The 12,433-nt window shown below is 37.3% G+C and overlaps 1 protein-coding gene across 3 annotated transcripts in view; it reads left to right on the top strand.

Moving 5' to 3' along the window:
- Positions 1-12,433, top strand: part of LOC105487814 (TBC1 domain family member 19) — a 160,398-nt gene that overhangs the window by 54,556 nt on the left and 93,409 nt on the right. For all 3 annotated transcript variants that reach the window (XR_011621410.1, XM_071093768.1, XM_011751428.2), the window contains exon 8: positions 10,295-10,405. Coding sequence is in view for 2 of the 3 variants with exons in the window: in XM_071093768.1 (XP_070949869.1) it covers positions 10,295-10,405 (111 nt within the window). In the remaining variant the exon portion in view is untranslated. The remainder of the gene's footprint in view (positions 1-10,294; positions 10,406-12,433) is intronic.

The raw sequence follows: 12,433 nt of genomic DNA, 5'->3' as shown, positions 1-12,433 counted from the left end.
GATACCATCTCACACCAGTTAGAATGGCGATCATTAAAAAGTCAGGAAACAACAGGTGCTGGAGAGGATGTGGAGAAATAGGAACACTTTTACACTGTTGGTGGGATTGTAAACTAGTTCAACCATTATGGAAAACAGTAAGGCGATTCCTCAAGGATCTAGAACTAGATGTACCATATGACCTAGCCATCCCATTACTGGGTATATACCCAAAGGATTATAAATTATGCTGCTATAAAGACACATGCACTCGTATGTTTATTGCAGCACTATTCACAATAGCAAAGACTTGGAATCAACCCAAATGTCCATCAGTGACAGATTGGATTAAGAAAATGTGGCACATATACACCATGGAATACTATGCAGCCATCAAAAAGGATGAGTTTGTGTCCTTTGTAGGGACATGGATGCAGCTGGAAACCATCATTCTTAGCAATCTATCACAAGAACAGAAAACCAAACACCGCATGTTCTCACTCATAGGTAGGAACTGAACAATGAGATCACTTGGACTCAGGAAGGGGAACATCACACACAGGGGCCTGTCATGGGGAGGGGGGAGGGGGGAGGGATTGCATTGGGAGTTATACCTGATGTAAATGACAAGTTGATGGGTGCAGCACACCAACATGGCACAAGTATACATATGTAACAAACCTGCACGTTATGCACATGTACCCTACACCTTAAAGTATAATAATAATAAATAAATTAAAAAAAAAATGTTGCACATATACACCATGGAATACTATGCAGCCATAAAAAAGGATGAGTTTGTGTCCTTTGTAGGGACATGGATGCAGCTGGAAACCATCATTCTTAGCAAACTATCACAAGAACAGAAAACCAAACACCGCATGTTCTCACTCATAGGTGGGAACTGAACAATGAGATCACTTGGACTCGGGAAGGGGAACATCACACACCGGGGCCTATCATGGGGAGGGGGTAGGGGGGAGGGATTGCATTGGGAGTTTTACGTGATGTAAATGACGAGTTGATGGGTGCTGACGAGTTGATGGGTGCAGCACAGCACCATGGCACAAGTATACATATGTAACAAACCTGCACGTTATGCACATGTACCCTAGAACTTAAAGTATAATAATAATAAAAAAATAAATTAAAAAAAAAAAAAGAAGAAACTCACTCAAAACCACACAACTACATGGAAACTGAACAACTTGCTTCTGAATGACTACTGGGTAAATAACAACATGAAGGCAGAAATAAAGATGTTCTTTGAAACCAGTAAGAACAAAGACACAATGTACCAGAATCTCTGGGACACATTTGAAGCAGTGTGTAGAGGGAAATTTATAGCACTAAATGCCCACAAGAGAAAGCAGGAAAGATCTAAAATCGACATCCTAACATCACAATTAAAAGAACTACAGAAGCAAGAGCAAACAAATTCAAAAGCTAGCAGAAGGCAAGAAATAACTAAGATCAGAGCAGAACTGAAGGAGATAGAGACACAAAAAACACTTCAAAAAATCAGTGAATCTAGGAGCTGATTTTTCGAAAAGATCAACAAAATTGATAGACCACTAGCAAGACTAATAAAGAAGAAAAGAGAGAAGAATCAAATAGACGCAATAAAAAAAGATAAAGGGGATATCACCACCGTTCCCACAGAAATACAAACTACCATCAGAGAATACTGTAAACACCTCTACACAAACTAGAAAATCTAGAAGAAATGGATTAATTCCTGGACACATACACCCTCTCAAGACTAAACCAGGAAGAAGTTGAATCGCTGAATAGACCAATAAGAGGCTTTGAAATTGAGGCAATAATTAATAGCCTACCAACCAATAAAAAGTCCAGGACCAGATGGATTCACAGGAAATTCTACCAGAGGTACAAAGAGGAGCTGGTACCATTCCTTCTGAAACTATTCCAGTCAATAGAAAAAGAAGGAATCCTCCCTAACTCATTTTATGAGGCCAGCATCATCCTGATACCAAAGCCTGGCAGAGACACAACAAAAAAAAGAGAATTTTAGACCAATATCCCTGATGAACATTGTTGTGAAAATCCTCAATAAAATACTGGCAAAGCAAATCCAGCAGCACATCAAAAAGTTTATCCACCAAGATCAAGTTGGTTTCATCCCTGGGATGCAAGACTGGTTCAACATATGCAAATCAATACACGTAATCCATCGCATAAACAGAACCAAAGACAAAAACCACATGATTATCTCAATAGATGCAGAAAAGGCCTTCAACAAAATTCAACAGCCCTTCATGCTAAAAACTCTCAGTAAACTAGGTATTGATGGAAGATATCTCAAAATAATAAGAGCTATTTATGACAAACCCACAGTCAGTATCATACTGAATGGGCAAAAACTGGAAACGCTCCATTTGAAAACTGGCACAAGAGAGGGGTGCCCTCTCTTATCGCTCCTATTCAACATAGTGTTGGAAGTTCTGGCCTGGGCAATCAGGCAAGAGAAAGAAATAAAGGATATTCAAGTAGGAAAAGAGGAAGTCAAACTGTCCCTGTTTGCAGATGACCTGATTGTATATTTAGAAAACCCCATTGTCTCAGCCCAAAATCTCCTTAAGCTGATAAGCAACTTCAGCAAAATCTCAGGATACAAAATCAATGTGCAAAAATCACAAGCATTCCTATACACCAATAACAGACAGACAGCGAAATTATGAGTGAACTCCCATTTACAATTACTACAAAGAGAAAAAAATACCTAGGAATCCAACTTACTAGGGATGTGAAGGACCTCTTCAAGGAGAACTACAAACCACTGCTCAATGAAATAAAAGAGGACACAAACAAATGGAAGAACATTCCATACTCATGGATAGGAAGAATCAATATCATGAAAATCGCCATACTCTCCAAGATAATTTATAGATTCAGTGCCATCCCCATCAAGCTACTAATGACTTTCTTCACAGAATTGGAAAAAACGACTTTAAAGTTCATATGGAACTAAAAAAGTCCACATTGCCAAGACAATCCTAAGGAAAAAGAACAAAGCTGGAGGCATCATGCTTCCTAACTTCAAACTATACTACAAGACTGCAGTAACCAAAACAGCATGGTATTGGTACCAAAACAGAGATATAGACCAATGGAACAGAACAGAGGCCTCAGAAATAACACCACACATCTACAATCATCTGATCTTTGACAAGCCTGACAAAAACAAGAAATGGGGAAAGGATTCCCTATTTAATAATTGGTGCTGGGAAAACTGGCCATATGTAGAAAGGCCATATGTAGAGAGCTGAAACTGGATCCCTTCCTTACATCTTCTACAAAAATTAATTCAAGATGGATTAGATCTAAATGTTAGACCTAAAACCATAAAAACCGTAGAAGAAAACCTGGGTAATACCATTCAGGACATAGGTATGGGCAAGGACTTCATGTCTAAAACACCAAAAGCAATGGCAAAAAAAAAAGCCAAAATAGACAAATGGGATCTAATTAAACTAAAGAGCTTCTGCACAGCAAAAGAAACTACCATCAGAGTGAACAGGCAACCTACAGAATGGGAGAAAATTTTTGCAATCTACCCATGTGACAAAGGGCTAATATCCAGAATCTACAAAGAACTTAAAGACATTTACAAGAAAAAAACAACCCCATCAAAAAGTAGGCAAAGGATATGAACAGACACTTCTCAAAAGAAAACATTTATACAGCCAACAGACACATGAAAAAATGCTCATCGTCACTCGCCATCAGAGAAATGCAGATCAAAACCACAATGAGATACCATCTCACACCAGTTAGAATGGCTATCATTAAAAAGTCAGGAAACAACAGGTGCTGGAGAGGATGTGGAGAAATAGGAACACTTTTACACTGTTGGTGGGAGTATAAACTAAACCATTGTGGAAGACAGTGTGGCGATTCCTCAAGGATCTAGAACTAGAAATACAATTTGCCCCAGTGATCCCATTACTGGGTATATACCCAAAGGATTGTAAATCATGCCACTATAAAGACACATGCACACATATGTTTATTGTGGCACTATTCACAATAGCAAAGACTTGGAACCAACCCAAATGTCCATCAATGATAGACTGGATTAAGAAAATGTGGCACATATACACCATGGAATACTATGCAGCCATAGAAAAGGATGAGATCTTGTCCTTTGCAGGGACGTGGATGAAGTTGGAAACCATCATTCTGAGCAAACTATCACAAGAACAGAAAACCAAACACTGCCATGTTCTCACTCATAGGTGGGAACTGAACAATGAGAACACTTGGACACAGGGTGTGGATCATCACACACTGGGGCCTGTCATGGGGTGGGGGGACGGGGGAGGCATAGCATTAGGGAAAATACCTAATGTAAATGACGCGTTAATGGGTGCAGCAGACCAACACAGCACATGTATACATATGTAACAAACCTGTACGTTGTGCACATGTACCCTAGAACTTAAAGTATAATTTTAAAAAAAAAAACAATAAAAGTAAAATAATGAAAAAAAAAGTAGTGACTGTACATCACATAGCCTGCTGCCTGGCACATATACATACTCAGGAAATCTTTTTCTTTTTTATTCCCTTCCCTGTTCTAGTAGTCCAGAAGATATCATGAGTGTCTGAATTAAGAGAACAACACTGGAAATGGAAAGAATTTGACAGATTTGAGGGAAATTTTAAGGATGATTTGAGAGCTGATCAGATATGGGGTCTATGAGAAAAAGAAAAGATAATGATCACCTTCAAGTATCTAGGTTGTGTAATTGGCTAGAAGTTACTTGAGGTGAGATAGAGGATACAGGAGGTGGAACAGGGCTGTTAGTGAACGTGATAAGCTTAGTTAAGTTTCAGAGGCGTATCAAATATTCAAGTGGAACCCTTCAGTAGATGCTTGGAACTCATTATTTTAATTCACACATGTTTGATTTCACTCTTTCTCTTGGACTTTACACGTAATCCTATTAGGTTTACTGTTGAAATATATGTAGAATACATCTAGTTTTTGTCACCACCACTGCTACATCCAAGCTTCCCAACTGGTCTTCCTACTTCTACCTTTGCCCACCTACAATCTTTTCTTAGCACAGCTTCTGGAGGAAGGCCTTTAAATGCAATTCAGAATAAGCCACTCTTCTGCTATCCAGTGGCTTCCCATCTCATTCTGCTTATTAAATAAAAGCCAAAGTCATGACAGTGACCTAAGATACCCCTTTTGATTTGATATCCCATTACCTGTCTGAGTTCATCTCCGGTTACTGTCCTGATTGGTCTTACTCCAGCTACTTTAGCCTCCTTGCTTACCCCTGGCTTCCTCCCAGCTGAGTGTCTTTGCTCTTTGTTTTATCTGCTGGCAAAGATTTTTCCCTAAATGTCTACCTGCATGCTCCCTCACTACTCATGTCTTTGCTTAAATATCACCTTCTCATTAGAGGTTTCACTAGCTCTTCTGCTTGAACTCCTGATACCCTTTCCAGCTTTGTTTTTCTCCACAGCATCTATCATGATGTGTATAACATACTATTGATTTATTTTGCTTATTGCTTGCCTTTTTCGATTACAAAGGAAGCTCCACAGGGGCAAGATCTTTTCATTCTGCTTTGTTCCCTGCTTCAACAGTCACACAGGGTCAAATAATTGACAACACTCACAAGGCTTCTCAGGGTACACCCACATGTGGCTTTCTTTCAGCAAGAGAAAGAATGAACCTGCAAACGCAAAGAGATCCACACTTCCAACCGAGCTCTCAGGGCCCTTTCTCAGTTACACAGGATGTGTTTAGATTTTCATTTATAAACCATCAGGATACATGTGAGATACCTTGGTCTAGAGAGCCAAGACGGAATTTTCTTGAGGGGTTGTTTCTGCAACTGGTTATATCAGATGCAATTTGCCAATCTACATTTTCAGTAAACCATGTAAATAAACACATGTGGAATGCCTCTAGGTTAGTTTTGGTCATTAAATAGCATATTACAACTGACTAGTTAGTACATGTCACTGCATCTTGGCCAAGGGTCACTACCAGACTTCCAGGTATTCCTGGAGAGTAGCATTAACACTACCACAAGTCAGCTGTAAGTTAATCCTGTCCTTGACTGCACTGTCCCCAAGTAGAACAGTGCTTAACACAATCTGCTCAATAAATATTTACTGAATGAATAAATGAATCAATGAATGAATGTTTCGCATTTTATCTCTTTATGTTTGCTATTTATTTTTATCTGTTTACATCTGCTAAAGTAAAACTTGGTTAGAAATTATTTTAGAACTTTTGGAATTGTAAACAGTTTACTTTTAATGTTAGACAGTTTAGTAAAAAATTGCCTTTATGATGATGGCTGTATTTCTCTTAGCCTACTAAAAGTTTCTCCCAAACTCTTCCCTTTTCTAGCACTTAAAAGCTGAAACTTTATGTAATTTTTATATGGTTATTCTTAACTATATTTTCTCCTTAATAGCTCATAACATTCTGTTTCTTTGAGGACAGTTCCTTAATTGATCCTTTTATTACTCATGCTGAGATCTTTTTGAAATTCACAAATATTTTAAGTAATTATTTCCTTAATTACAGTTTCTACATGTCTAATATTTTTATTTTTCTGTTATTCATGTATTTACAGTATCTTCTCCTTTTTCTGTCTTTTATGTTTGTCAGTTTCCCTTGTAGTATGATTCCTTATTTATGTAATTAGGCTAAAATTGTGCTGTTAGGTAATTAGGCTAAAATTGTAGATTCTTTGTTACTTTTTTTATTTTTTAAAACAAATACTACTGATATTTTTAGTTTCAATACAGTGTTTGCAATTTTAGGAAACTTTTTTGGTATTATAGCATATATTTTATCAGCTGTTAGCTGTCAGTTCATTAATGTCTTCCTCAAAGATGATAACGTTTCTGTCATCATAATCTCCTCCACTAGATTCTTAATGGTTTTTTTCTCTCTCAAGAGTTTTACTTAAAAACATTTTTTAAAATTATTATGATTGTTTCTTGAAAAATGCATGTTGTTAGAAAAATAAGAAAGCATATGTAACTACACATAAGAATAAAATTTGAAATAAAATAACATACAATGTTATTGCATAACAATAACTACTATACTTTTAAAATAATATTGTGAACATTTTTCATGTCATTACCCATATTAATTGAGGCATATTATACTGTATTTTATTGTATGAATTAAATATACTTTATTTAAATAATTCCTTCTGATAGGTTGTTTCATATTTTTCCAATGTAAGCAGTACTTCACTAACATTATTTCTGTACGATCCTAGCAAACATATTTATTTTCCTTAGAATCATATTCTATATTTATACTTATAGAAGTAAGATTCCTACTTTAAATGGTATGCCAGTATCTAAGTTGGCTTTTATCTGCTTTTTTTTTTTTTTTTTTGAGATGGAGTCTTGCTCTGTCATCCAGGCTGGAGTGCAGTGGCACTATCTTGGCTCACTGCAACCTTCCCCTCCCGGGTTCAAGCAATTCTGCTGTCTCAGCCTCCCGAGTAGCTGGGACTACAGGTGCACACTGCCACGCCCAGCTAATTTTTTGTATTTTAGTAGAGATGGGGTCTCACCATTGTTGCCCAGGCTGGTTGCGAACTCTTGAGCTCAGGCAATCTGCCTGCCTTGGCCTCCCACAGTGCTGGGATTACAGGCATGAGCCACTGCGCCCGGCCACTTATTTTGGGAAATTCTATAAATGACCTTTTTTTAAGCTCTGCTTTTCAATTTTTTTTCCTTGTGAGTTTGGTTTAGAGGAGATGCCCTGCAATCTTTGTTACTATTATTATTTATTTATTTTTATTTTACTTTAAGTTCTGGAGTACATGTGTAGAATGTGCAGTTTTGTTACATAGGTATACATGTGCCTTGGTGGTTTGCTGCACTCATCAACCCGTCACCTGCATTAGGTATTTGTCGTAATGCTCTCCCTCCCCTTGCCTCTGACCCCCTGACAGGCCCTGGTGTGTGATGTTTTCCTCCCTGTGTCCATGTGTTCTCATTGTTCAACTCTCACTTATGAGTGAGAACGTGCAGTATTTGGTTTTCTGTTCTTGTGATAGTTTGCTGAGAATAATAGTTTCCAGCTTCATCCATGTCCCTGCAAAGGATGTGAACTCATCCTTTTTTATGGCTATGTAGTATTCCATGGCGTATGTGTGCCACGTTTTCTTCATCCAGTCTATCACTGATGAACATTTGGGTTGGTTCCAAGTCTTTGCTATTGTGAATAGTGCCTCAGTAAACATACATGTGCATGTGTCTTTATAGTAGAATGATTTATAATCCTTTGGATATATACCCAGTAATGGAATGGCTGGGTCAAAGGGTATTTCTAGTTCTAGATCCTTGAGGAATCACCACAATGTCTTCCACAGTGGTTGAACTAGTTTACACTCCCACCAACAGTGTAAAAGTGTTCTGTTTCTCCACATCCTCTCCAGCGTCTGTTGTTTCCTGACTTTTTAATGATCACCATTCTAACTGCTATGAGATGGTATCTCATTGTGGTTTTGATTTGTATTTCTCTAATGACCAGTGATCATGAGCATTTTTTCATATGTTTGTTGGCTGCGTAAATGTCTTCTTTTGAGAAGTGTCTGTTCATATCCTTTGCCCACTTTTTGATGGGGTTATTTGTTTTTTTCTTGTAAACATGTTTAAGTTCTTTGTAGATTCTGGATATTAGCCCGTTGTCAGATGCATAGATTGCAAAATTTTTCTCCCATTCTGTAGGTTGTCTGTTCACTCTGACGATAGTTTCTTTTGCTTACAAAAGCTCTTTAGTTTAATTAGGTCCCATGTGTCAATTTTGGCTTTTTTTGCCATTGCGTTTTTTGCTTTTGGTGTTTTAGGCATGAAGTCTTTGCCCATGCCTATGTCCTGAATGGTATTGCCCAGGTTTTCTTCTAGGATTCTTACAGTTTTAGGTCTAACATTTAAGTCTTTAATCCATCTTGAGTTTATTTTTGTATAAGGTGTAAGGAAGAGGTCCGGTTTAAGTTTTGTGCATATGGCTAGCCAGTTTTCCCAGCACCATTTATTAAATAGGGAATCTTTTCCCCATTGCTTGTTTGTATCAAGTTTGTCAAAGATCAGATGGTTGTAGATATGTGGTGTTTTTTCTGTGGCCTCTGTTCTTTTCCATTGGTCTGTATATCTGTTTTGGTACCAGTACCATGCTGTTTTGGTTACTGTAGCCTTGTAGTATAGTTTGAAGTTAGGAAGCATGATGCCTCCAGCTTTGTTCTTTTTCCTTAGAATTGTCTTGAGTATGCGGGCTCTTTTTTGGTTCCATATGAAGTTTAAAGTAGTTTTTTTCCGATTCCATGAAGAAAGTCAGTGGTAGCTTTGGGGATAGCATTGAATCTATAAATTACTTTGGGCAGTATGGCCGTTTTCATGATATTGATTCTTTCTATCCATGAGCATGAATGTTTTTCCATTTGTTGTGTCCTCTCTTATTTCCTTGAGCAGTGGTTTGTAGTTCTCCTTAAAGAGGTCCTGCACATCCCTAGTAAGTTGGATTCTTAGGTATTTTATTCTCTTAGTAGCAATTGTGAATGGGAGTTCAATGATTTGGCTCTCTGTCTGTTACTGGTGTAAGGAATGCTTGTGATTTTTGCACATTGATTTTGTATCCTGAGACTTTGCTGAAGTTGCTTATCAGCTTAAGGAGATTTTGGGCTGAGACAGTGGGGTTTTCTAAATATACAATCATGTCATCTGCAAACAGACAATTTGACTTCCACTCTTCCTATTTGAATACTCTTCATTTCTTTCTCTTGCCTGATTGCCCTAGCCAGAACTTCCAATATTATGTTGAATAGGAGTGGTGAGAGAGATGCCCTGCAATCTTACTTCATCATCTTTCTACAAATATTGTCAATATCTTTTTTTAAATGTGTTAGAATTGGTTCTAAAATTTTTCCTGGTAAATATTACAATCAAGCAAGATTTCTTTCTTATCACCTTCTCTGGTAAAGTGTTATAATCAATCAATTTTTATTTTTTCTAACCACCAAAAAGTTTTCATTTTTAACTAAATTCTTAACTTCGTAGATTTTTGTATTGTAGATCATTTATTGGAATATTAAAACTATCCTAATTATATTTATGGCATTATATTTTAACATTTCAATATACTTTTATACTATTTTGGAATGTAATTAAAGTATGTTTATCACCCAAATAGTAATTAATTTTGTGGTGATGCACAAAGAATATCCCTGCTAATTTTATAAGTGTAAACATCCTGTAAAGAAACTAACCAATTTTGTTGGATTTGTTTTTAAAGGTACTAATTAATCTTCGCAACCCAAATTATGAAAATGGTGATTCTCTTAGTTTCAGGACTCATTTGGGTTTAATTCAAGTTCCTCTGAAAGTAAAAGACATCCCTGAATTGGTAAGTATAGAAACTTAAAAATAAATTAACATCATTTAGAAGATAATTAGAAAAATGTTTTTATACAGCATGTATGTAAAGCAATAGGGTAATCTACTCATTAAACAAATTAATAAAGTGACATTTATTCTTTTATTACAAATATGTATATAGAGAGAGCAAGCTGCTTTGCTAATAGGACTAAAAATGAGTTTGCATTGACCTATAAATGCTTTTGCTTATTTTGTATTTTAATAAGCAGCATAGATTTATGAGACAGCTTGTTGGGATTCAGTTGCCTGGTGGATGGTTATAAAACTAATTGAGATAAATTGTGAGTTTTATAAAATTATTTTTAAGAAAGTACACTTTATTTAATTTCACAAACTTTTGTGGAGCTTATAACAAGATGAGGCACTTAGGGAGATGGAGAACATAAGAATTAATTAGAGAGTGGCTTTGCTCTGGAGACCATAATATTCTTGTGAGGAAGCTCATTTTAAAATGAAAAGTAGGGAGATTTCCTGATGGTGGAATTAAGAAATTATCACTTCTTCTTTCAAAGTCACCCTAAAACAATAAGGAGCATAGAAATATAAATACTGTCTTTGGTGAAACTAGGAAGCCACTTATAACTCTGGGCATTAATGTATTAAGATAGAGCGCTGATGATAAATGACTTAAACAGGGGAGAAGAATATCAAACCTAAATATCCCTAGAAGATAGAAAGTATGAATGAGATTAAAGTATATTTATGGCATTATATTTTTTGCCAATCATCAGTTTATTATCTTTCAGCTCTAAATTCTCCTTTTTGCTCTGCTTTATCATGCTGGAGCTGGACCCTATAAACATTTCCCCTTTACCAGCAGGCCTGATGTTAGGCTTTGTCAATAGAAGGTTCTAGAGGGACACTGCAAGGCCATAGAAGGAGGAAGGGGCTTCCATTTCTAGCTCCTGTGTGTAGGAGTCAGCAGATTGGGATGCAGGAGGCTCAATAACACTCACCTCAGTAGTCCTCAATAGTCCAGCTCTAACCTGCCCCTTGACAAGTTTTTCCACCACCCCTGGTCTGCCTTTGTGTGGCAGCTCCACTACCTCTCTACAGAGGTATGAATCTCAGCCTTCAGCGCCAGGAGACCCTTTTCTAAGTTCTTAGTTTCTTTTTTGTTTACTTTCCTTTAACCTAGAAGTCATAGTTGCTTTCTGCATTTGCTGCTTCTGTTTTTCCCTGTTCACATTTCTGGTATGACCTATTTCCTGACTAGACACTGACTGATGCAAGAAGCAAGATGATTTTCTCCATAGAACCTTAGAAATGTTCGAGAATTGGAGGTACCACATGTCACAGAAAACCATGGTGAGCCATAGGGCTGAAAATGGAGATTGTGTGAAAGTCTGGATCAGGAGAAGTTAGTCCCCCAGATTTCCATCACCATGCATACTCAGATAACTCCTCCTCCCCCACAGAAGACCAGAGGTGTATTCACTAGAGATCCAGATGCAGAAAGACTGTGCACTCGGAGACCTCAGACATAGAGCAGGACAGGAATGAGCTATTGAAAACAGCGATTAAGTGCAAGTCTGCTGAATGGTGAGACTAATACTCTCATTCTTACCACCACTACCCTACCTTCCTCACCCTCCACCTTCTTTTTCCTTACCCTCAACCAACTCTAGAATGCCAGAGAAAAGACTAACAGGGATTCAGAGAACCCTTACAAAAAAGAGGTTGGCTAGATATTAAATTGCCTCACAATGAAGCCTACTGCATTCTGTGCCTGACCCTTGCCGACAGAGCTTCCAATCAGTTTTTTATTACCTCGTTTCTAAATAGGAATGACCAACCTAGAAACCTCAGACTTTTGAATTCTTCCAGTATGAAAGACAGGACCAAACTAAAGCAAAACCAAACAGCAACAACAATTACAAAACCCAAATAGCCAAATTAGGGAATGACTACTAGTAGGCATTTCAGGTTCTGATTTACATTCATACTCACAGGATACAATAGATGATAACCTGGTACCAGGTTCACTTAAATTTGT

The sequence above is a fragment of the Macaca nemestrina genome, chromosome 3, assembly GCF_043159975.1.
Source record: "Macaca nemestrina isolate mMacNem1 chromosome 3, mMacNem.hap1, whole genome shotgun sequence".
NCBI classification, from domain to species: domain Eukaryota; kingdom Metazoa; phylum Chordata; class Mammalia; order Primates; family Cercopithecidae; genus Macaca; species Macaca nemestrina.
The sequence above is the reverse complement of the archived record's forward strand: the minus strand, read 5'-3'. Positions and strand labels throughout refer to the sequence as shown.